Source organism: Rattus norvegicus, chromosome 9 (genome assembly GCF_021556685.1).
Source record: "Rattus norvegicus strain SHRSP/BbbUtx chromosome 9, alternate assembly SHRSP_T2T, whole genome shotgun sequence".
NCBI lineage: Eukaryota > Metazoa > Chordata > Mammalia > Rodentia > Muridae > Rattus > Rattus norvegicus.
Window position 1 is genome coordinate 23,970,308 of NC_141542.1, and position 24,552 is coordinate 23,994,859.

General features: G+C 42.6%; 1 protein-coding gene and 2 pseudogenes across 3 annotated transcripts; all 3 read left to right on the top strand.

The window, feature by feature from the left end:
• Window positions 1-1,310: 1,310 nt before the first annotated feature.
• LOC148003550 (uncharacterized) lies at window positions 1,311-11,242 on the top strand (annotated as a pseudogene). Its single transcript, XR_015629379.1, has 2 exons — window positions 1,311-1,769; window positions 11,156-11,242. The product of XR_015629379.1 is annotated as an uncharacterized LOC148003550 (transcript).
• Window positions 1,943-8,204, top strand: LOC148003551 (reticulocalbin-1 pseudogene; annotated as a pseudogene).
• On the top strand, window positions 11,160-22,917 carry LOC148003552 (disks large homolog 5-like). Of its 2 annotated transcripts, none has more exons than XM_087568769.1 (5): window positions 11,160-11,424; window positions 15,523-15,682; window positions 17,011-17,142; window positions 17,811-17,994; window positions 22,119-22,917. In XM_087568769.1, exons 1-5 carry the CDS (start codon window positions 11,334-11,336, stop codon window positions 22,122-22,124), a joined length of 573 nt encoding a protein of 190 aa, XP_087424895.1. In that variant the 5' UTR covers window positions 11,160-11,333; the 3' UTR covers window positions 22,125-22,917. The 2 variants fall into 2 exon arrangements, with proteins under 2 accessions (XP_087424895.1, XP_087424894.1); XM_087568768.1 differs by lacking the exon at window positions 11,160-11,424 and adding an exon at window positions 14,584-14,794.
• Window positions 22,918-24,552: the final 1,635 nt, after the last annotated feature.

Below are 24,552 nucleotides of genomic sequence, written 5' to 3' on the forward strand. Positions count from 1 at the left end.
TTTACTTTTCCATCTACAGTTGATGATATCTTAATAAGAAACCCATTCTGTCATTAGGATTATCTCAGTGCTTGGTAGGAGACATTCACATTCTTCAGTAGCTTGTCATCAGTGCAGGAAATGACATCGATGTCTCTCTCTGTTTCTGTCTCTCTCTGGCGCTGGCTCTCTGTCTCTGTCACCCTCTCCGTCTTTCTCTGTCTTTCTGTCTCTCTGTCTCTCTGTCTCTCTGTCTCTCTCTCCATCCCCTCCCCAATTGTTTTGTTTTCTACTACAAGGTCTCACACTTTAGTCTAGGCTTGAACTCAAGGCAATCCACCTACCTCAGCCTTGTGAGTGCTGGGATTCCAGGCATACACCATCTTGCCCAGTGAATTTTGTGACTCTCGTACATCCCTTTACCATTTCTGAATTATTTTTAATATTGCTGTGACCCTTTTCTAGCTTCTAGATGTAGATACATTAACTGATTAGAAGGTTTTATTTTTAAAGATTTATTTATTTATGTACATGAACACTCTGCGAGTGTGCCTGCATGTCAGAAGAGAGCTTCAGACAGAAGAGGGCATTGGATCCCACTACAGATAGTTGTCTGTCAGCATGTGGTTGCTGGGAATTGAACTTGGGAGCACTGGAGAAGCAGGGCTCTTAAGCACCAAGCCATCTCTCCAGCCTGATAAAAAAGATTTTAAATTTCATTCTTTTCGTGTTTGTTTGCATCTTTCTTCTTGAGAACACTGTGATGGAATGTCCAAATGGTAATTAGTGGCGGTTGGTAGAAGGAGCCATATGTGTGATGCTGCCATATGTGTGAGGGGCTGGCAACAAGGTGCAGAGCCAAGACCATGGCCCAGTGCCCTGAGGCTCGCCTGCTGGATCTGGGATCTCAGCCCCATCAGGATGCCTTCAGGTGAGGACAGCAGGTGGTGGCTTGCACCCTGCTGAGCCGGCCTAGGAGAGTGGCAAGCACAATCACCATGCCCAAGCCTCAAGCCTGGGGCAGCTGGAAGCTCCGCAGGCGATGGCCGCGGTTAAGTTATGTTGGGCCTGGGGGCCACAGAAGCCGCCCTGCGCCTCCTCAGAGCACTGAGGGGGTCTGACGGGCCTGGGCGGAGCCCAGAGATTCACACCACACGCCTCTCCGTGTCCTGCTTCCCCGTGTTGCCTGCACCGTGGAGTGGGCACCCGTGTCTGTCCCACCCCGCAGCTCGACCGCGCCCGAGCCGGGCCTCAGGGCACGCGGAGCTCGTGGGTGAGCGCGGGGCCTGAGGGGACCGGGCGCCCGCGTTATATTTGGCGCCCGCAGCAGCGCGTGTGCCTGGGCGAGTTTTCCATCAGCAGGTGCCAGCAGCCAGGGCGCCACCTCCCAAGCTGACTCCTCTCTCTCCCTCTCCAACCCCGGCAGGGCCCAGAGGTGATTCTGACTGCACGATGTCCTCCTTCCTGGAGGCGAGCTCTTCGCAGGCGCCACATCGCGAACAAAAAGAGAAAGAAGAAAAGAAAAGAAAAAGCAGAAGAAGCGGCCAGGGAAGGGGGCCTTAGCGGCGTTGGGCGTCACCTCGGCCACCGGAGGGCGCGCTATGACAGCGACGGGGTTTCCAACTGAGACTACAGCCTCGCAGTGTCCAAGGAAGAAGCCCAGGCCAGTCCTGCCAGGGGACCTCGAGGCCTGGCGCTCGCGCAGACCCCTAGCCCGACCTCCGGTCTGGTCCCCAGGGACAGCAAGGAGCAAGCAGGGCGGGCTGCACCTTAAGAGCAGCATCGTCAAGGTAGGTAGGAGACCTGCTCCCCTCCTTGGACTGGTTCTGCCCGCCCCCCCCCCCCCCCCCCCCGCGCCCTGGGAAAGCCATGGCAGAAGGAGGCAATGCAAAGTGAGCCCACTAGGTAGGGGAAGGGAGGGTTCAGGAATGTATGGAGAGCTGAAGCAGGGATTGGAAAGCCCATGGCATTGAGAAAGAATGGAGAGGTAATCTGGAGTGTGCATGAGAGCTGTGCTCTGACATCCCCACAGCAACTTGGGGTTGTCACACCTCTCCAGATGACTTGGAATTAAATGGCCTGTACCTGCCAGGGCAGGACAGGCTTTTCAGAGGCAGCTTAGCTTGGTGGCACATCCCTGTAGTGTTTCTAATGTATGTTAAAGGCCTGGGATCAAGGGAAAATATTTTCTAAAAACCTTAGGCAATGAATGTATTATTTAATAGATTTCTTCTGATCTACTTTGTAATTGGTTGCCCCTTGCAAGTAATTGTATTTGGAGGATGCAAAATACCCTCCTTCAATTACTTGGAGAAAGGGAACATAAACAGAGATTTCCTCTTTTTTAGCCTCCAAAGCTCTGAGAGATTACAGTTCTGCATAATTTAATTCTTTCCTACCTGCTATGAGCAGACCTTCAGATCAGCAAGTTCCTTTGGAATGGTTTTGCTTGTTGTTGTTCATTTTCCATGGTGCTGATTAGAAAGCCATGAATTGTTTTGTGAATTTTAAATTTCAAGAGGTGGCACCCAGAGTTGATGGTGGTTTCCTTCAAACACTGCAGTGTATTTGCAGCATAAAAAAATACTTCTTGTGACAAGAAGTGGAAAAAGAAAGTTGATGAGCTAAGAAAAGTAGAGCCTTGAGCCAGATCAACCATTTGGCTTCCTCAAATATGGAGCAAGCATGGAATGTGGCTTTTTCAGAATCGATGGGGTTTTTAGGATTGGGCAGTGAATGCTGTCTGGTGCTAACCCGTCCCTTTTGTGGCTGACAACCCTTAGGAGACAGGTCAGAATGTGCCAACAGCACAGAGTTGGCACTGGTGGTGTTTGAACTCAGAAGTGCTCAGGAACTGTGAAAGTTTCTCTGTTATCACCCTGGAGCCATCTAGTGAAATAGACCACTGTGATGCTGTGAAAGAGAGGCTGTTGTGAGGGCTGGAGAGATGACTCAATGGGTAAGAGCACCAAGTGTTCTTCCAGAGGTCCTGAGTTCAAATGCCAGCAACCACATGGTGGCTCACAACCATCTGTAATGAGTACTGATGCCCTCTTCTGGTGTGTCTGAAGACAGCTGCATTGTCTCACATATAAATAAATAAATCTTACAAAAGATTGTCATCTACTGCAGTTTCTATGTGGACAGGGCACAGTTGAAGGGCTTAAAGATCAAGTACATTGCCTGTCTTTAAAGATCAAGTGTATCACCTAACTTTTAAACCAAGAAATGTAGTGTCTTTTTTGCTGCTTGTGTAGCTTTTAGTGATGTATCTTTTCTCCTAGTACGTCCTTTGTTTCCATAATAGTTGTTTTCAAGTATATATGATTATCGCTCCTATTTGCAGAGCTATTCAATATTTTCATTGGTTAAATATTTGTGGTGAATTTACATTGTGATATCAGTAAAATGCTATGTGAAAATTTTAGAGAATATACCGGTTTGGGTAATTTTAATAATCTTTGCCCTCAAGTGGTGGCCTGTTTTCACATTGAAAAGACTGGAATTCATTACCATCCATAGCAGGATTGATAGGGAAACACAATGGACAGCGACAGTGTAGTTCCCTTTGACAGTTGTGGGAGCCAAGAAAGAAGAGTGACTTGCTTTTTGTGATTTACCAAATCAAGACTCAGTATCATTACTATAGAAGACCATGGAAAAAATTATGAAGTTTTCAGAAATCACCAGTTGAAGAAATGGTGGTTTTGCTTATATTGAATTCTGAGTTTCAAAGTTATGTTTCATTTTTCTTTATTCCTTAATGAGGCTTTTTATTAAGTTTTTTTATTCACCATTACACACTTAGATGCACAGTGCTAGGATCGTAGTAGGTGCTCATTAAATCACTGACCATTGGGGAGGAGGTGTGATAAGAAAGTATGTATTTTCTGTAAGTTCTGTTAGTTTTGGGAACAGGTGGTTTTAGGTTTACCATCATAGTTTGGTATCTTGTCCCACATAAGACAACTTGACAGAACCCCCTTTCTGGCCATTATGTTCAACTTATTTTTCTCTTAATCATTCTTGAAAATCATAGAAGTAGTGTGGAAAATTGATTGTACCTGCAGTATAGCAAAAAAGCCCAGTCTAGATAGGAAGCAGTTATGTTTCTCCATGAGCTGATGTCTTAAAACATCTAGATTTTAGGAATTTGGTGTTGTGTTTTCTAAACATACATCTTACAGCATACAGATAACATCGTGAGAGAATAAAGGAATCTTTTGATTTAGCACCAAATTCCCTAAAGCAATGACTACTGCTCAGCTCTCCTGGCCATATGAATAGCCGAAATTATATTTCACTCTTTTAAAGAAATAATGAAAGCACTTAAGGTTAAAGCAGAGCCCATGGGAAAAGTTTGCTGTGGTGTTTCTCTTTGGTTTCTTTTGCTCTTTCTAGAGAATGACTTTAAGAAGTCAGGGCGGTCAGGTGGTCAGTGTGGTCAGGCAATCATGAGCAGATGGTTAAGCGATGTGCTAGGGCCCCATAGGTCAGTGAGCCCAGCTGAGATGCAGAGTCTAGCCAGTGAGCGTAACTGAATAGCAGAGGCTAGACAGTGAACCTGACTGAAGAGCAGAGGCTAGCCAGTGAGCCTAGCTGAAGAGCAGAGGCTAACCAGTGAGCCTGACTGAAGAGCAGAGGCTAGTCAGTGAGCCAGGCTGAAGAGCACAGGCTAGCCAGTGAGCCAGGCTGAAGAGCAGAGGCTAGCCAGTGAGCCTGACTGAAGAGCACAGGCTAGCCAGTGAGCCAGGCTGAAGAGCAGAGGCTAGCCAGTGAGCCTGACTGAAGAGCAGAGGATAGCCAGTGAGTCTGACTGAAGAGCAGAGGCTAGCCAGTGAGCCAGGTTGAAGAGCACAGGCTAGCCAGTGAGCCTGCCTGAAGAGCACAGGCTAGCCAGTGAGCCAGGCTGAAGACTGAAGAGCAGTGATTTTAACCTTTATTTATAAGTTCTTCAGTTTTCCTAAAATTTCTACAAAGGTTTGCCTCCATAAAGTTTGACTTATAAGGTTCTCCTTGCTCTCTTCTTCTTATCTCCTTTCCTCTTGCTCTTATGACACAATAATTTCCTTACTCTCAATGCCTTACTCTCAACGCTATGCCTTTACTTCTAAGTTCTTCTTGAGTTCTGTTCTCTTCAGTTCAGTTCTGTCTAAAAAGCTTTCTCTCTCTTTGTCCTCAGCATTTGTATATCTTTCTGAACACAGCATCACATGGTGAAAAGTTCACCACAAGTTTGCACAGGAATTCAAATCATAAGTTGGATAATCAGTTTACGACAGAGAATGTTTACATGCATATCCATGAAGAGTAATCATCAGGATAAACCGTCACCATCTGTCACTGGCTCTGCATGTTCATGGAGAGTTAAAAGCTGTAATTTTTATGAGAAAAGAATAAGTGAAATTGCCTATAGGCAAATCCAGTCAATTATTTACGTTCAGTCCTCGCACCTATAGTAAATCATTAGTTCTCTTTTTATGAACTTTGGTTAATTGGTTTGTACCCTCTTAGCATGGGTTCTAATTTGTAGATGCCTGCTTGGTATTGCAGAAGCAATTCACTCATGAAACTTTAAGAAGGAAGAGTTCTCAATGCAATTTTGATTACCAGAGAAAACATAATAGCTGTCCCATTATAAAGGAGCTTAAAATTACTAATCTAATTTTAGGAATTCTTATAGAACCATCATAAGAATTAAGAAATCATCTATTTGTCTGTACATCATCATGCCAAGACAATACATCTTCATTGCTCTGTGGTGATCTGCTCAAAAGAGTGGGGTAAAGAGCATGACAAATACAGAGGCAGATACTTGCAGCCAACCATTCAACTGAGAGCAGGGTCCCCAATGGAGGAGTAAGAGAAAGGATTGAGGGAGCTGAAGGGGTTTACAGCCCCATAAGCACAACACTAAGAAACACCCAGAGCTCCCAGGACCGAAACCACCATCCAAAGAGTACACATGGACAGACCCATGGCTACAGCTGCATATGTAGAAGAGGATGGCCTTCTTGGGCACAAATGGGAGGAGAAGCCCTTGGTCTTGTCAAGGCTTGATGCCCCAGTGTAGGGGAAACCAGAACAGGGAGGCAGATAGGCCTGGGTGTTTGGGTGGGTGTGGTAACACCCTCATAGTAGAAGGGGGAGGGGGTTTTATAAGGGGTTTTGTGGAAACCAGGAAAACGTATAACGTTTGAAATGTAACAAAAGCTCTCTCTGGGGAAGGGACAGCAGATAAGGTGCTCTGAGCCCCTACTTCCCTGCTGCCTCCCTTTGATCGCAACTGTGGTGCATGGTGTCAGCCTGGGACTCTCCATGGGCTGCTGCTGGCACTGGTCCTGGCGTTCAGGGCCAAGAGCATGATAAGCAAGGAGCACATGGTTTGTCCCGATTCAGAGCAGGGCCAGTGGCCACCAGAGAATAAGCACAGCTTCCTGTACGATCATGAGGTCTTCCTGGGCAAGGAGGACTCCAAGACCTTTGATAGCTAATCCTGGACGAGAGCAGGAGTAGTTGGGGAAAATTGTTGATCCAACTGACAGTGATGAAGGCAGCCTTGTTACTACTGAGGATCTGAAAGTTTGGATCAAACAGGTACAGAAAAGATACATCAACCAAAATGTGGCTAAACTCTGGAAGGATTATGATAGGGACATAGATGAAAAATCTCCTGGGAAGAATACCAGCAGGCTACCTATGGCTACTACCTGGGAAACCTTGCTGAATTCCAAGATAGCTCTGATCGTCACAACTTTAAAAAGTTGCCTCCACGAGATGAGAGGAGGTTTAAGGCCTTGACGGTGACCTGACAGCTACTCAGTACGGGTTCATTGCTTTTCTGCACTAAGAGGATTTAGAACATATGAAGGAGATTGTAGTTCTGGAAACGCTGGGGAATATCGACAAGAACAGGGATGGTTTTGTGGACCAGGATGAGTACATTGTGGACATCTTTTTCTCACGAAGACAATTGCCCTGAGACCTACTGGGTTTTGTCTGGGGAGCAGTTCAATGATTTCCCAGATCTGAACAAGGATGGGAAGCTGGACTAGGATGAGATTCACCATTGGATCCTCCCTCAGGACTATGACCATGCACAGGCTGAGGCCCAGCATCTGGTGTATGAGTCAGATAAAAACAAGGATGAGATGCTGACCAAGGAGGAGATTCTAGACAACTGGACCATGTTTGTGGGAAGCCATGCCACCAATTACAGAGAAGATCTTACCAAAAATCATGATGATCTTTGAAAGAAACTCATCCTCATGTGGCCAACAGTCACATGCTTTCTACGGATGTTCTGGGTGATTGCTATATTTGTCAAGTATATAGCAGTTGTGTCCCTAAACAATAAGAAACCTTTCTAAAGCTCAAAAAAATCATACATTGCACCACAAACAATAATAGTAGGAAATTTAAACACGCCACTTTCATCAATGTACAGATAAGGGAAACAGAAATTAAACAGAGACACAGAAAGACTAACAGGTTATGAAACAAATGGATTTAACATATATATATATAGAACACTCCACCCTAAAACCAAAGGATATACCTTCTTCTCAGCATCCCATTGTACCTTCTACAAAATTGACCATATAATCGGTCACAAAACAGGCCTCAACAGATACAGGAAGATAGAAATAACCCCATGCATCCTATCAAAAAACCACGGACTAAGGCTGCTGATCAATAACAACAAATAGGACAGAAAGCCCACATATACATGGAAGTTGAAGTCAATGACAACTTGGTCATTGGAGACATAAGAAAGAAATTAAAGACTTCTTAGAATTTAATGAAAATGAAGATACAACATACCAAAACTTATGGGACACAATAAAAGCAGCACTAAGAGGAAAACACATAGCTCTGTATGACTGCAAAAAGAAACAAGAGAGAGCATATGTCAGCAGCTTGACAGCACACCTAAAAGCTCTAGAAAAAATTAAATAAACCCTAGAGGAGTAGAAGGCAGGAAATAATCAAACTCAGGTCTGAAATCAAACAAGAAGAAACAAAACCTAGTATCAAAAGAATCAGCAAACCCAGGAGCTGGTTCTTTGAGAAAATCAACAAGATACATAAACGCATAGCTATATTAACCAGAGGTCACAGAGTGTATCCAAATTAATAAAATCAGAAATAAAAGGGAGACATAACAACAAAATCTGAAGAAATTAAGAAGATCATCAGATCCTACTACAAAAACATATATTCAACAAAACTGGAGAATGTGGATGAAATGGACAATTTTCTATACAGATACCAGGTACCACAGTTAAATCAGGAACAAATAAACCATTGAAACAACCCCATAACTCATAAAGACATAGAAACTGCTAATAAACATCTCCCATCCAAAAAGAGCCCAGGACCAGATGGATTTAGTGCAGAATTCTATCAGACCTTCATAGAAGACTTCATACCAATACTGTCCAAACTATTCCGCAAAATAGAAACAGACAGAGTACTACCAAACTCCTTCTATGAAGCCACAATTACTCTTATACCTAAACCACACAAAGATACAACAAAGATAGAGAAATTCAGACCTATTTTATTTATGAACATTGATCAAAATGCTCAATAAAATTCTTGCAAACTGAATCCAAGAACGCATCCAAACAATCATCCATCATGGTCAAGTAGACCTCATGGCAAGGATGCAGGGATGGTTTAATATACAGAAGTCCATCAACGAAATTCATCATATAAACAAAGCCAAAACCACATGATCATTTCATTAGATGCTGAGAAATTATTTGACAAAATTCATTACCCTTTCATTAATAAAGTCCTGGAAAGATCAGGAATTGAAGGCCTGAATCTAAATATAGGAAAATGCAAAATACATCAAACCTGTACCTAACATCAAACTAAACTTAGAATATTGAAGGAATCCCACTAAAATCAGGGACTAGACAAGGCTGCCCACTCTTTCCCTACTTTTTCAATATGGTACTTAACGTCCTAGCCATAGCAATCAAACAATGAAAGTAGGTCAAAGGGAAAAAAATAGAAGGGATGAAGTCAAAACACTAATATTTGAAGATGATATGATAGTCTACTTAAGCAACACCAAAATTCTACCAGAGAACTACTTAACCTGATCAACAACTTCAGCAAACTGTCCGAGTATAATATTAACCCAAACAATTCAGTATTCTTCCTCTACTCAAAGGGTAAACAGGCTGAGAAAGAAATTAGGGAAATGGCACCCTTCACAATAGTCCCAAATAATATAAAATAACTTGCTGTTACTTGAACCAAGCAAGTAAAAAATCTGTATGACAAGAACTTCAAATCTCTGAAGAAATTGAAGAAGGTCTCAGAAGATGGAAAGATTTCCCATGCTCATAGATTGGCAGGATGAATATGGTAAAAAATGACCATTTTGCCAAAGGCAATCTACAGATTCAATGCCATCACCAACAATATTCCTACTCAATTCTTTATAAAGGTAGAAAGTGCAATTTGCCGTCATTTGGTAGAACATAAAACCCAGGATAGCAAAACTATACTCAACAATAAAAGAACTTCTGGGGGAATCACCATCTCTGACCTCAAGCAGTATTACAGAGCAATAGTTTGTATGGTATTGGCATACCGACAGGCAGATCAGTGGAACATAATTGAAGACACAGAAAAGAACCCACACACCTATGGTCATTTGATCTTTGACAAAGGAGGTAAAACATCCAATGGAAGAAAGATAGTATTTTTAACAAATGGTGCTGGATCAACTGGAGGTCAACATGTAAAAGAATGCAAGTTGACCCATTCTTATTACCCTGTACAAAGCTTAAGTCCAAGTGGATCAAGGACCTCCACATCAAACCAGATACACTAAAAGTAATGGATAAAAAGTAGGGAAGAGTCTCGAAGACATAAGAACTAAGGAAAATTTCCTGAACAAAATACCAGTGGCTTATGCTTTAAGATCAAGAATCGACAAATGGGACCTCATAAAACTGAAAAGCTTTTGTAAGGCAAAGGACAGTGTCATTAGGACAAAAAGGCAACCCACAGATTGGGAAAAAATCTTTACCTATCCTGCATCTGATGGAGGGCTTATATCCAAAGTATACACAAAACAGAAGAAGTTAGAGTACAGAGAGCCAAACACACCTGTTAATAAATGGGGTTCACAGTTAAAGAAAACATTCTCAGCTGAGGAATATAGAATAGCTGAAAAGCACCTAAAGAAATGCTCAATATCCTTAGTCATCAGGGAAATGCAAATAAAAACAACCCTAAGAATCCACCTCACACCAGTCAGGATGTCTAAGATCAAAAAATCAGGTGACAAAAGATGCTGGCGAGGATGTGGAGAAAGAGGAACACTCGTCCATTGTTGCTGGGATGGCAAACTGGTACAAGAACTCTGGAAATCAGTCTGAACGTTCCTGTAAAATTGGACATTGCACTACCTGAGCACACAGCTATACCTGTCCTGGGCATGTACCCAAAAGATACTCCAACATACAACAACACATATGATCCACTATGTTCATAGCAGCCTTATTCATATTAGCCAGAAGCTGGAATGAACCCAGATGCCCTTCATCAGAGGAATTTATTCGAAAAATGTGGTACATCTACACAATGGAGTACCACTCAGCTATCAAAAACAATGACAACATTCAATTCATAGGCAAATGGAAAGAACTAGAAAATATCATCCACAGTGAGGTAACCCTATCACAGAAAACCACACTTGGTATGCTCTTGGGAGCGATGGCCATGAAGCCCTCCATTATTGATGTTATTATTATGATGAGCATTAAGTATGCCTGGGTTCATGGAAAATCGCCAGCCAGCTGCAGAAGACTAATACAAATGTGGTGGTCAAGATGAATAATCATGTGATAACGTGTGACATTAAGATACCCAATGTCATGACCTGTAACCTTTCTGAAAAACCAACATCCTGCTGACTAATAGATATGAAAAACCCGTGACCTTTCTGACAACCTGTCAACACCAGCCAATTCTCTGACCACACGAATATTGTGTCCTTAGCGTGGGTAAATGTTTCTTACTTCCCCCCTCTCTCTGTTACCCTTTTTATGGTACAAATTCAGCCTTGGGGAAAAATAAAATTGTCGCCTTGATCAGACACTTGTCTTGGAGTCCTTCATCACATCTCTTGTCCTTCATTCTCTTCCAGGTACTGAACACCCCTCGTTGACAGTATGCACTCATTGATAAGTAGATATTGACCAAAACCTCGAATTACCCAAGATGCAATCAACAGATCTCAGGAAACTCAAGAAGAAGGATGACCAAAGTGCAGATGCTCCCACTCCTTCTTAAAATGGGGAACAAAAATATCCATAGGAGGGGATATGGAGGCCAAATCTAAAGCAGAGACTGAAGGAACAGCCATTCAGAGTCTGCCCCACATGTGGCCCATATATATACAGCCACCAAAACTAGGTAAGATTGATAAAGCTAAAAAGTGCTTACTGAAAGGGACAGATTATGCATCTCCCCTGAGAGACACATCCAGGGCATGTCAAATAAAGAGGTCAGTGCTAGCAGTAAACTACTGAACTGAGAACAAGACGCCCTTTATGGGAATTAGAAGAAGTATTCAAAGAGCTGAAGGGCTTGCAACCCCATAAGAACAGCAATGCCAACCAAATAAACCACTAGCAAAAGACTATACATGGACTGACCCAGGGGTCCAACTGCATATGTAGGAGAGAATAGCCTTGATGGGGCACCTGTGGAAGGGGAAGCCCTTGTTCTTAACAAGGTGGGACCCTCAGTGCAGTGGAATGTCCGGGAAGGGGTTTCTAAGTGGCATGGATTGGGGGACCATACATATGGGAGAGGTCATGGCAGGGGTGCTTATGGACCAAAAGCTGGGAAAGGGAATAACGTTTGAATAAAACATATATATCTAGTAAAAAAACTGAAATTTAAAAAAAATGATACTAATACCAAAAAATAATCAAAAAATGTGAATAAGAAAGAAATTTTAGGTTTTGGAAAAAGATGAATGCCAGGTATTTGAAAAACTGTATGACCATGGTAAACACTTTAATATACTTGAGAAATTTTTTACATGTTAATGAACTGCATCTTTTTTTAAATAGTGAATGGAAATCCAGTCCCTTCTTGGCTGTGAGGCTAGGTATCCAGATGTAGTGGAATTCATTATTTGTTGGTCCTGAACCTTTGAGTCTGCTTCTAACTCAGCTTATGCCAAGGAAACTAGGCCAGGGTGATGTCTAAGCCATTGACCAAACCATCTGGACTAACAATCACAGGTGAAATTCCACCTTGTAAATGGGACGAGAGGAATAAAAGATACCTTTAAGGATTTAAAAAAGATGAAATGTACCCAAAAAATCCAATAAAAAATTTAAAATAAAAATAACTTCGGAAATACAAAATACTGGGGTGCCATTCCACAATCATGATGTGTTTCTTCTTTGATAGCTTACAGGTTAATTTACTTCTCTATAACTGTTTTCTTATTTCAAAGTAAGTAATGGCATCATCTGTGGAGTGATGGTGAGAACAAAAGCTTTGCCGAACTTGAATAATCGATCCCTCCTGAGCATGTGCTTAATATTCTAAGAACAGGGAAATTTCCTGAGGGGATTAAAGAACAAAATCCAAACATAAAACAGGAACAACAACGATGTAAAAACATTCTGCACGCTGGGTATGAAGGCATGTTGCAACTTTAATCAGCTTTGTAGGTATTTCTAATAAACACACAAAGAAACAAAAATCCCATCACAGTCCTAGCAGTTGCATCCAACAAAGAGAGAGCTGTGAGGTAGTGCGTGCTGCTTCTTTCCCCAGATACCCCTGGGCCTCAGGCCTGCACCCAGTGAGCTGGACCAAGAGCAGCCAGGTTGAAATTCCTGCTGCCATGGCAGGATTCTGCAGGAACATTTCCCTTTGACAACAAGGAACCTGTGTGGAGGAGACCTCTTGGTGAGTCCTCAAGGACTCTATGTGTCCTATTCTACAGGGAGAAGCCCTGCCAGGTCTTTGGCAAGGCCAGCCAGTTGTATGGGGAAGTCTCTGGTCCTGTGGCAGAGGGCGAGGAATGGTAGAAAGAATGGCAGCTCCACTGAGAGCAAAGGCTACCCCTTCTAGGCCTGTGACCTCCTAATTAATTTATCTTTTCACCTGATGCCCTATTCACATTTTCTTACTATCATACAACTGTGATCTTGATGAGCAGCTGGGCTCTTGTTTTCTTAATCAGTTCTTTGTTGTCACAGACGTTTTTAACTTACTCCAGCCCCTGAGACTTATTCATACCTTCTGTATGAAGTAGGACCCTTGGTGGGACTGTCATCTCAAAAATAGAAGGTTCAGTAATCCAAAAGATTGGACTCCAGTTTACCTCAGGCCAGGAAAGAAGTCAGCCACCATTAGTAAAAGAGCAAGGGAAAAAGTACATAGGACACATAAGTGCCCTAATCAGAAGAAAAGATCCTCAACTTCTAAGGGCCGCACATCTGCACCCCTCTCTTCTGAGCTTTGTATAGTGATGTTGTATAACTCCAGATGGTAGTAAAAGGCAGAGTTCTTCCCAGAAAGGTCAGACATGATTTTCACTCTTACATCTGTGAGGTGGGGTGGCATTATAGCACACATTCATGTTGAATTATTATAACACCTATGATAAGAAAACAGAATCCATATATCACAATGCCAAATGGACTCCCTCCTGAACTTATGGACCCATTAAAATTGAGGTTCAACCTGAACTCAGGCCATTCCACTCCCTTTCCATCCTCCTGATTCTTATGTTTGCTACACGTAAAAGATCATGGTGTAGTCCCCAACATCCTCATGCCTAGACTTGTCTATTCAGGAAGTATGATAATGGAGAAGTGATGGCTATATAGTTACAATGTAGTAACACAAGGTCCAAGTTGACATTTGCTCACTGGTGTCCAATTTAATTGTCTTGTTATATTTGAGAAAGGGAGGATGCCCTACTTTATATATAAAACGGACAGAAATTTATTATTTTTATATGCCCTGTAGTTGATCCCTATGATCCCAAGGAAAAGGAGCCTTTATTGGAAAAAAAATAGGATTATAGACCATTGATTTTGTGAAATACATGGATATGTAAATGGAAACAATGTCAGCTGTCAAGGACTGCACAGTAAGCAAATATTTCCAGGTTTTATACACTCAGAGGTATAGAAGAAATATATTGGCCTCCAGAAAAAGGGAAAAGCTTAGGAATCGAAGTACATGTCACATGCATTGTCTCGAGTAGTAGATTTACTTTTAAGAAAAATCTCCCTCCTCCTTGGTCCCTAGAGATTTGGGTGCTAAGAAAAATCTGTTCTCCAATTCAGGGTTGTAAGCAACCCTCCCCAGCAAAAGCATTGTTGACTTCTAATGAAGCAGAGAGGCATATGTAGCTCTGAAATAGAGGTTGCCAAATGGTATTCCCAGTGACACATGGGAGACTGGAGGAAAGGGTCTCCACAGAAATTCATCAGTGTGGGGAGAGCTGGTTAGTAGGTAGGCCATAGAATTTTCCAGTGACATCACCAGTAAGCCCTTCACTGGACACTCTATTGTATCTAAGAGATCCCTAGAATCTTCTGTGATGTCACCAGTGTTGTGGTGACACCAACTGCCTTTGGGATATTACTTCAGTTCCCTTTGGGTTCACAAGCAGGCATGTTTCGCCAGCTGCTCAGGCTATTTCGGAAGGAAAGTGTTGATCAAGGAGAAACCACACCAGGTCAGAGGGAAGCTGACCCCCTCTCTAGTGAAACAGGAAGGAGGAAATCATTCTGGGGAAGGCTTGGTGAGTCGTGGGCAGAGTTGGGGAACATCCTCAAGGAGGTAGGTTTGAGATGTGCCTTCTAAGACTAGGCCTTACAAGCAGGAGAGTTGGGATTTTTCAAAGGCAAACCAAGAGTCAGGAGTTCCTGATCTTTAATTTGAGAGAAAGACATAAAGTGGTAAGACTTCAGTGTCTTTTCTTGAAGCTTTTTAACTGTGAGTGTCAATGATTGGCAGGAGGATTCACTGTGAGATTAACAATGTGACCATCCATGGTTGGGAGTTGAAGCACTTCATCCTCTAGATTACTGTAGGTTACAGAAGTCTCTGATGGCGAGAACAAGGAAGGATGCACCCCTAGTCATGAATTGAGTTCTCAGACACTTTGGGCTGGACCACACTTGGTTAGAGCTTGATGGTGCTAAGCATTATGAAGTCATTATGAACTCCAGGATTATCTGCACCACATCTGATATGAGATAACAATGTCGCAGATGTTTATGTCTCAGTCAGATTATACATTTCTGTGCCGGGGTTTGTGTAATAGTGAGTGTGGCACGCATATGGCATTAGAGGTTGGGAAGAGGGACATAGCTTAAGAATCAACCTTTAAGAAAGCTTTTCTGCTCTTTCAGGGATTCACCCAGTCCCTACCATTTCCCCTTCCTCAACCTCCTTTTCGGATTCAGAATGATCTATTCTGCCCATTGGTTCAAATATGCAAATTCACTTGGGTTTATCTGTGTACAGGTTTTGGTAGGAAGGCATCATCCCAAAATGTCATCAGTAAGCAAGAGGAGTGTCTAAAGGAACTGGAGGAACTCAAATTTGAAATCCAGAAGTGTCAATTCGAGAGGGATGAACTTTATCAAATCCTGGACCTTTATATCTATGATGAGTGGGACCACAGGTAGTCATTATGCCCAGTAACCTGTTCACTGTCTTGCGCTCTCTCTCTACTACCTCAAGATTTACTCATAGCACGAGAAAGTTTCACCTCTCATCCTGGATTTTAAGGAGCTTTGGCAGGCATTTGCTTGTGAGATAAGCTAGATGCTGTGTGTTTAGGGTCAACCTCTTTTGTAATTGACCCTGAGCCTCTTGGATTAGCATTGGTTCTGTCAACAGCTAGAAGGACCTTGTCACACTTGCTGCAACTGTGTGTGTGAATGAAATGCCTGCACGACATCACTCTTTCCTCTGAATTTGTTCATTATACACTGATTCTATGGCACCTCCATGGATGTAGTTGACATTCTAAATGTGTTTGGATATGGGTTGGTATGTATGTATGTGGAAATATATGTGGTGTTTTACTCAGGATCAGGACGTCTGGGACCTTTGATGGGGTCTGAGGATTTGTTTGATCATCAGGTTGCAGGTCATGATAGTGATGAGTACGTGGAGGCCCACACTGATCAACAGAGCACTTTGCTCCTTCTGTATACCTTGGTGGCACACAGGACTCTCCTGAGGGGAGGAGGTGCTATAAATCCTCTTCCCTGTCAAACTTAGTTATGCCCTCTGGGAATTCATGTAATGATAGAAACCAAGGATTGAGTATACCTGCTTTCAAAACAAGAGAAATGTCATCACAGCTTTCTCTTGGGCCCAAAGCTGTGGCACAGACTGGAGGAATCTTCTTCCTGAACTAGTCAATTCCATCATGCTCACCTGGCCAGCTCTTGAAGGTCAGGTCCCTCCAACTGGTACCGTGGCTCTGTTGTCCTGTGTCCAGGATAACAAACTTAACCAGTACAAATACTTTGAAGGAGAAAGTATGTGGTACATACTGAGTTTAAGTAATAGAGAGAACAGTCTGATTTCACCTAATTTGTTTCACCTGCTTTGATCTTTAGGTTTTTATTTTTTTAACTATCCAGGGATTGTTTATTGTGACCTAGAAAGGTCACTGTGGTCTTGACCGTTGTTATTCCCAAACAGGCAGCTCTCAGGCTCTGCCCCCTCCTATATAGTGAGTCTTTGCAGAACCATATCTCTCAGAATTCCAAGGATCCTTATTTCAAAACAAATGTTTGCTTATTTACATAGAAATATTTTCTGTGGATTGAGTCTCACTGTTGGGTTTTGTTCTGGTTTTTGACTTTGCCAATTTCTTTCCTTCCACCATTCTTTGAATTTGAACTTTTTTATTATATATTTTTATTTACATTTCACCTAATTCTGAAATCGTGAGTTCAAAACATTATTTGTTCCTTTGGCCATGACCTAACCCAGGCTGCATGTCGAATTGCCAATACTTCAATCTGAACATGAGATGAGAATGATGGCTATGCAAATGATGACCAACTCAATAAGTGATGCCATGGAGAGGTACAAGGAGCTCATACAAGTGAACAGTTCCTACCGGTGAGTCGCTGACAGAGATGAGAACCCAGCACTAGGCAGGGAATGCTTCTGTCCTGTATGACTTTAACAAAAGTCAGGGCTCTGGTTCCATGGTGTCTGACTCTTAACAAGAAGCCTGCCTCCTGGCAAGGGTCTTAGATTTGTAGCTCTTGGACTCAGTTGTCGTACATGTGAGGGGTGTAGAAGACCCTCCAATTGTTATTTTCCCCGTTAAAGATCCTCTAGATAGAAAAGGTTTGCACCATGATGGGAATATCAATCAACTCTGAATCTCTAGGACTCTGACAGGAGATATAAAGATCTGTGATCCATGAGAAACACATGGAAAGATTGTATAGCTATTGGGTCTTCAACTACCCCTCAGAGGGGCTTTCCCCACAACGTGAAGATGGTTTCACCATACCATGGACATACGAGCTCCCTTATGGACCATCTCTTCTTCCTTGATTTATATAAACCGTCTTAGTGTCAGGATTTTCAGAAGTACTTTGCTTCATGTGGAATGTGGATTCTGGATTTGACCTCCTCTAATTGGTGTTAACTTGTATAGTGTGGCTCTATTCTGGGGATTTCTGAGGATGAGGACCCTTGAAGGGATGATTGGACTTGCAGGAGTGACAGGCAAATAGAGGCTGGCTGGGATTTACCATTTTTTGTTTGTGGTTCAGCATCAGGCAATCCCAGCTCCTGCGTGAACAAGCTCAATTGAAGAACAATATACAGATTTTGCTGAATGAGAAGAGAGAACTGCTGGTGGAGCAGACTGAACTGCCAGCATCCTCTGTGGAGGCAAAGAGGCTCTGTGAAGAGGCCGGAATGAACATCTGTGACCCCAGAGCCAAGCAACAGCAGGTAGGGTTAGGACTCAGGTCAGGTGATCCTCATGTCTTACCATAAACATAGACACACCAATGTAACTGTCTATTGACTGATCCATGTCCTGACCTAGGTCTCATCCAAGTGTTCATTCATGTGATGGTTTACAAGGCTTTCTGTGGAGATAGCCCCTTTTCAAGAAACTGCATGTTTGGAAATGAAATGCTCCTGCTCTTTGAGAATCTGCACTTCATTAAGGGAGATAGGTTGATCACACAGCACAGCACTACATGCCATTATGTATGGAGGGTGCTATGTGGGAGCCCCTCTTTAGACTAGAACAGGGCTTTGAGGGATGAAGCAAAAGCCTGGAGCTCATTTTCTTTACAGGGATCCTTGAGACTCAGGAAGTAAGTAGTTTTCAAGGAGGAGAGCTTGGTGGAAATGCCAAAGAAATGGTTCTCATTGTCATTTGTGGTGGCTTTTGTTCTTCCTCCCCTCATGTCCCTGTATATGAAGATGGTGACTTCATGCTTCATAGATCTTGGGTAACTACAGAGCCTGTGTATCAGCATGTCAGTCCTGTCTTATTTGAGTGCTCCTGGAGAGTTCATAACTGGGCCTTAGAACCTGAAGCTGTTTAGAAGAGCAAGGATGTGGAAAAGGTTTCTCAAAGGCTGAGGGTTGGCATGAGAGACTTGAGGCTTCAAGAACAAAGTTATCCATATGTACCCCCAATTCTCACCAAGAAAGGTGCATTGCTGTGCTGACCTGCATCTTAGGGAGCATGCGGGGAGGCCAGTTCATGACATGCAGTTTTGTCCAGTCATTATCTAACTTAGTCCTTTAAGCCTAGGTCTCTCAACAAACATGAAGCTTCCTGTTTTGTGCTGGCCAGCAGTCTTTGCATCATTCGTCCAGTTCCAAGATGAGCCCCCTCTCTTATTTGTCTCAACACATTCTTAAACCATTCAGCTATTTTAAAAATAAGGATTAGATTTCTTCACTTTACCTGAACAGGTTATCCCCCGGGAAGATTCTGGATTGTCTTATTGGCTTCACCATGATCTTGCATGGAATCCTAGAGTGCAACCCTCTGCTGACATTGCTTTGCTGACTATATCATGGGTACTGCATTCTTTCAGGATAGATTCCCTCTCAATATTGTACACAGTGCTGCCTTTCAGAAAAGTCACTGTATGTTATTTATTTAGCCTTTTTCTGACTGACATTGAGGTTGTTTTAATATCACAGAACTCTAATGTGATGAAATATTCCTGGGAACTGACCATGAGTCACTGTCTTCTCTGATGCTTCCAAAGTCTTCCATGAAGGAAACAGGGTAGTTTTAGTGAGGGGCCTATGATGAGTCAGCATAGAGCTTGATGGAGTCTTTTCCTAGAAATCTCTCTCTTGAGGATTTGATGTTGTGTTGTTTAGAGTATCTGTGCAGAACATGTAAATTACTTGTCGGACCAGCAAGTATCTGCATAGAAAGTTTTCCTGAAGTGGAAATGAGTACAGGCGAGGGCAGCACAGCCTGCTTGAGTCTAAGAGACTTGTACACAGCATTGTTCCCACTAATTCCTCACTCAACAGGAAATGTGCTGCATAAGAGCAAAGTTTTCATTTGTGCATGCGAGTGTGTATCTGTGTGTCTGTGTTTGTGTGAGTGTTTGTGTGTGTGTGTGTGTGTGGTGTGTGTGTGTGTGTGTGTGTGTTTGCAGTAGTGAACGTGTGTTTCCCTCAATTCCAAGTTTCATGAGAAAAGTACTCTAATCATTCACTTTACATCCATGAAACATGAAATAGTGCTGCCCAGTCATTTGGCATCTCCATCTAGCTCTGCACAGCAAAAGGACACATAAATTACTAATTTATTCTGTTTCCAAAAATTTCAGAACAGAATTATCCTGTGAAGTCTGGGGGAGGAGTGGAAATATGTTCAAGTTAGTCGTATTTCACAGGGGTAACAAATGGTACAGGCCTAGAGCTTGCAGCTCCCTTTTTGTTATGGTGTAGAAGCAGGACAATAAAATACTTTAGAAATGCAACCCCCAAAAAGAGGACACAAAAACACCTGTAAAGTTAGATTTTCAAGTGATTACAGGCAAAACCACTGATCTGCATTGAAATCCTTTGGAGCACATCAAAGGAATGGAGTACTGGGAGGTAAGGGCAAGGCTTCTCTAGAAAAATCCATGAGTTTATCCTGCTTCTCTGTTCTTTGTGAATTGTGAAAGCCCACTGGAAGGTTGTGTCACTCACTGTGTCTTCTCCAAGGTTGCTTTCCACATTGCCTGCTACCATTTCTTTCCAGCTACCTTGGCACACTACAACTTCCCGTGGGAGTTGGCTTGGATTTTATTCATTGAGAATTTGAGTTGCTTGGAATTGTATCGTCATCCAGAAAAAGTCCCATAGCTATGCTGTGGTGCAAGAACAGGGTAGTTTCAGGAGCCCCTTTAGGTGCACAGATAATCCAAAGCGCTCCCCTATGTTATCTGTGTAGCATTCTGCAAGTGCTGTCAATCAACATCATTTTCTCTCAGTTAATTTCAGCCTCAATGGGTTAGGAGAAATGATGAGCTTCAAATGGGTCTGACAGTGTAAGAACAGGTAGCCCTATGAGAAGCCATGTTCAGAAAGTGGAACAGAAGTTTTAGTTAACCCAGTGATTCCACAACAAGGAGTAGGTATTGCCATTGCAACTAGGGAGCATCAATGTTGTAGTGGTCCCAGAGTAACCTTGAAGGAGAATCTATCCAGACGTCCATCAGCCAAGGAGTAAAAGTGTACCATACGATGGAGCCCTTCCATAGATTCTGATTCAGTGTGAGAAAATCCATGCAAGCGTTTACTTACTTATTCAAATTATCTTTGGAGCAATCACATTACGGGGAGAAAATTTGTTGATTTGGATCCTGGTTATGGAGATTTCCTATGATTCTAGCTTTGGGCATGAAGTCACTCAGGCTATGGTAAAGACAGCTCCGATTAGAAGAAGTTGCACACTTTGGGGAAAGTCTGAAAGAGTGAACAAGAACAAGAGTCTAGTCCACCACCAATATATGATCCTTTGCTGAGCAACAAGACAGCTCTACACAGCCTTTGGGACTTGCTAAGCCAGATTGTTAATGGGGAAAGACCCTGAGTCTATGACGGTTTATGGGAGGACAGCACATCACTGACTGAGCTGTCTATAGGCTCTGGCCACTATGTACATATCCCACTCAACATTTTTTTTTATGCCTCCAGCGAATCCTGGGGAATCTTTACATTAAGCATTAATGTTCAGGTAGGAACACAGGCTGGAAGAAGCCATTTGAATATCCTTCCCTATATAAATACCCTTTTTGGGTGGATGACCACCCCACCTGGATTTCAGCCTCAGGCAGCTAAGGAGCTACTCAGAGTATTGTTCTGGTACAGTTCATGTGAATTTTGCCCATGAAACAATATATATGATCCTCTGGATTTCTTGCTATGTTCTACTCCTTTCTTCCTGTGATCTCTCTGGAAAGATCTGAGGACATTTTCTCTTCTGTCCTCTCACAAATTGCCTTACACTAGCCATAGACTTACAGGGGTGCTGTTCTGTTTCTACATCACAATCACATTTAATGTCCGTGTGTACGCTGGGAAGATTTGCATGGAGCACATTCTCAGTGATTACAGGATCTATGCAATTCCCATGGATTTGATGTGAGATGGCTTCTCTGTGTATTTGCAGATACAGTGGTTACAAATTGAACCTCCGCAGGTTCCTTCAGTGCTAACATAACCAGAAATTTCACCTCAATTCTGGGCATGTTCTCCAGAAGGAATCCACATGGTATTCTAGGTTGCTCATACATCTCTTGAACTCAGGTTCAGACATAGCTACAATGTTATTATTCAATGTCATATACCTGGACCAGTGGGAAAAAATGCTCATTTTTCTCTTAATCCCAGTACAGTGCATAGTCCACAGTTCATATTCTAGCAGTGTTAAAAGCTGAGATATAAATCCAAGCACAGGTACTCTATGTCACTTGGGGATGCAGGGACTGACCTAGGCTGACAGGTCATGCTGGATTGTCCAACTGAATAGAGCTGATGTAAGAGGGAGAGCTGAATTGACAACCACTCAATAAATCTTTATTCCCTTGCTCTGCTAGGTCTGAAATTCTCCAGCAGAAACTCGAACATGACACGGACCAGGATAAGATCTCCCTTGGAGAGAAGAGCTACAGGAGGAGAACTAAGTGTGCACAGCAAATACACCACTATTGCGTCTCATCTGTAGTGTCCATAGCAATTGTGGACGGCATTTTCCTCCTTTAGTTTAACTTCTTTGGATTGAATAGGCTGTACTTTCACCTCAGCTCTCTCCAACAAGTGTGCACTTTTTGAGGGACTCAGAGAAGTGTTGATGCACATCAATCAAGAGCTGCTGGTCATCCAGAAAGACTGTGCACGTGTAAATTTGTACTTGTCCTGATGGGTCATCCAGAAGAGTTTCATGGAGATCAGTTCACAACATTGGAAAGACTTTGTGACAAAGTCTGTAATATCATTTATACTCAGTATTGGTAGGCTTTTTCCTTAATACCCCCACTCCAACAAAACAGACCTACTTCCACTCCTCTCGAGAAGATTGTTACCATCACTAACAGCTTTTCTACTATGTCTCCAAGGCAAGCCACAGGCTATAAGTCTATTCTGCAAAAGGAGCAGCAAAAGAATGCTTAGCGCAATTCTTCTTTTTAAAGTTTGGTTAATTTTTAAATGTTTTGGTTATTTGGTTTTCCTTCTATTCATTTGAAGATTTATTATTTATCTGTTGTTCTTGTTTTGTTCATTTGCTTGTCTATTTTGATAAGGATATAGACTGTATATATTGACTACCTGCATCTGGTTACTATCAAGTAAATTGGATGTATTCTGGTCAATAAAGGAGTAATCTCAAACTCTTCACTCTTAAGAACCTTCTTTATTGATCATTAGTGTCAACATCTGAAGTCCCACAGCTATCAGGGAGGGATGGATCTCTGAATTCTCATGGGGACTGGGCATCAAATCACTTCCCAGTCAGACTGAGATTCACAGGCATTTATACAGTCACTGTGCACTGTGTTTCCAACTCTGAATTTCAACTTCATCATGCATACATTACCCACTGTGTATGCTTGCTGTCAACTATATAGTTAACTCTAAATTATACTGTCGATGACAGTTTTGACCAAATTAATAGGATAAACATAAATTTTTCTGTAACACCTCCCAGGACATATAAAAAAGGTATAAGGGAGTTTAAAGCCATCGGGAATCCTGCACCCAAATCCCGGGGCAGAAAATGCTGAACACCCAGGAATGCAGATAATCCTGAGACCACAGGAAAGAAAGCCACTTCTGACCAGCTCTGCCCACATCTCTGGCTCAATATTAATCTGCATGATGCCTCTGGAAAGAGGAATAGAGGAGCAGTCAGTGGCAGGAACCTGCTTGGTTCAGCCTGGACCCAGAACCTACCTGGGCCCTGCGCATATTTGAAGAAAACCATAGGCGTACATTTCTCTGTTTCCTGACTGTGGCTTTTTTTGATTCGAAGCTCAATATACCATTTTGTTGTTGTTGATTTTTAGTTGGATATTTTTCATTTCGAATTCAAATGTTATTCCTTCCTTGTTTTCCAGAAATAAGTCTGAATACCATCGCCCTCCACCTCTGCTATAAAAGTACTCCCTTCACCAGCCATCCACTTTCCCAGCCTAGGCAGGACCAAGGGCTGTTCATTCCATTTGTGCCCAAGAAGACCATCCTCTGATACACATGCAGATGAGGCCATGGCACAGTCCCTGTATAGTGATTGGTACTGGTTTAGTCTCTGGGAACTCTGCTTGGCAGCCATGGTTGTTCTTATGGGGTTGCAAGTCCCTTCAGCTCTTTCAATCTTTCTGTAATTCCTCCAACTGAGGTCCGGTTCTCAGTTCAATGGTTTGCTGCTAGCATTTGCCACTGTATTTGACATGATCTGGCTGTGCCTCTCAGGAGACATCTATATCCAGTTCCTGTCAGCCTGCACTTCTTAGCTTCATCCACCTTATCTAGTTTGAAGGCTATATATGTATAGGCCACATGTGGGGTAGACTCTGAATGGCCATTACTCTAGGCTCTGTTGTAAACTTTGCATCCCTATCCCTTCAATAGGGATTCTTCTTCTCCTTTAAAGGAAGGAGTGAAGAATCAGCATTTTGGTCATCCTTCCTGACTTTCATTTGGTCTGTGAATCTTGGAGAATTTGAGCATTTGGGCTAATATCCACTTATCAATGAGTGCATACCATGTGTGTATTTCTGTCATTGGGTTAACTCACTCAGGAGGATATGTTTTAGTTCGTTCTCTTTGTCTATGAATTTCATGAAGTCATTGTTTTTGATATCTCTGTAGTACTCCATTGTGTAGATGTACCACACTTTCTGTTTCCATTCCTCTGTTGAAGGGCATCTGGGATCTTTTCATTTTCTGACTATTATAAATAAGGCTGCTATGAACATGGTGGAGCATGTGCCCTGTTGTATGTTGGAGCATCTTTTGGGTATATGTGCAAGA

What these genes read in the sequence shown, in the direction of transcription:
- LOC148003552 (XM_087568768.1), top strand. Translation starts at nt 14,665, where the DNA reads ATGTTTCGCCAGCTGCTCAGGCTATTTCGGAAGGAAAGTGTTGATCAA. An exon ending in ATCATTCTGGGGAAGGCTTG is followed by an intron (nt 14,795 to 15,522) that starts GTGAGTCGTGGG and finishes ATCTGTGTACAG; the next exon opens with GTTTTGGTAGGAAGGCATCA. An exon ending in CAAGTGAACAGTTCCTACCG is followed by an intron (nt 17,143 to 17,810) that starts GTGAGTCGCTGA and finishes TTTGTGGTTCAG; the next exon opens with CATCAGGCAATCCCAGCTCC.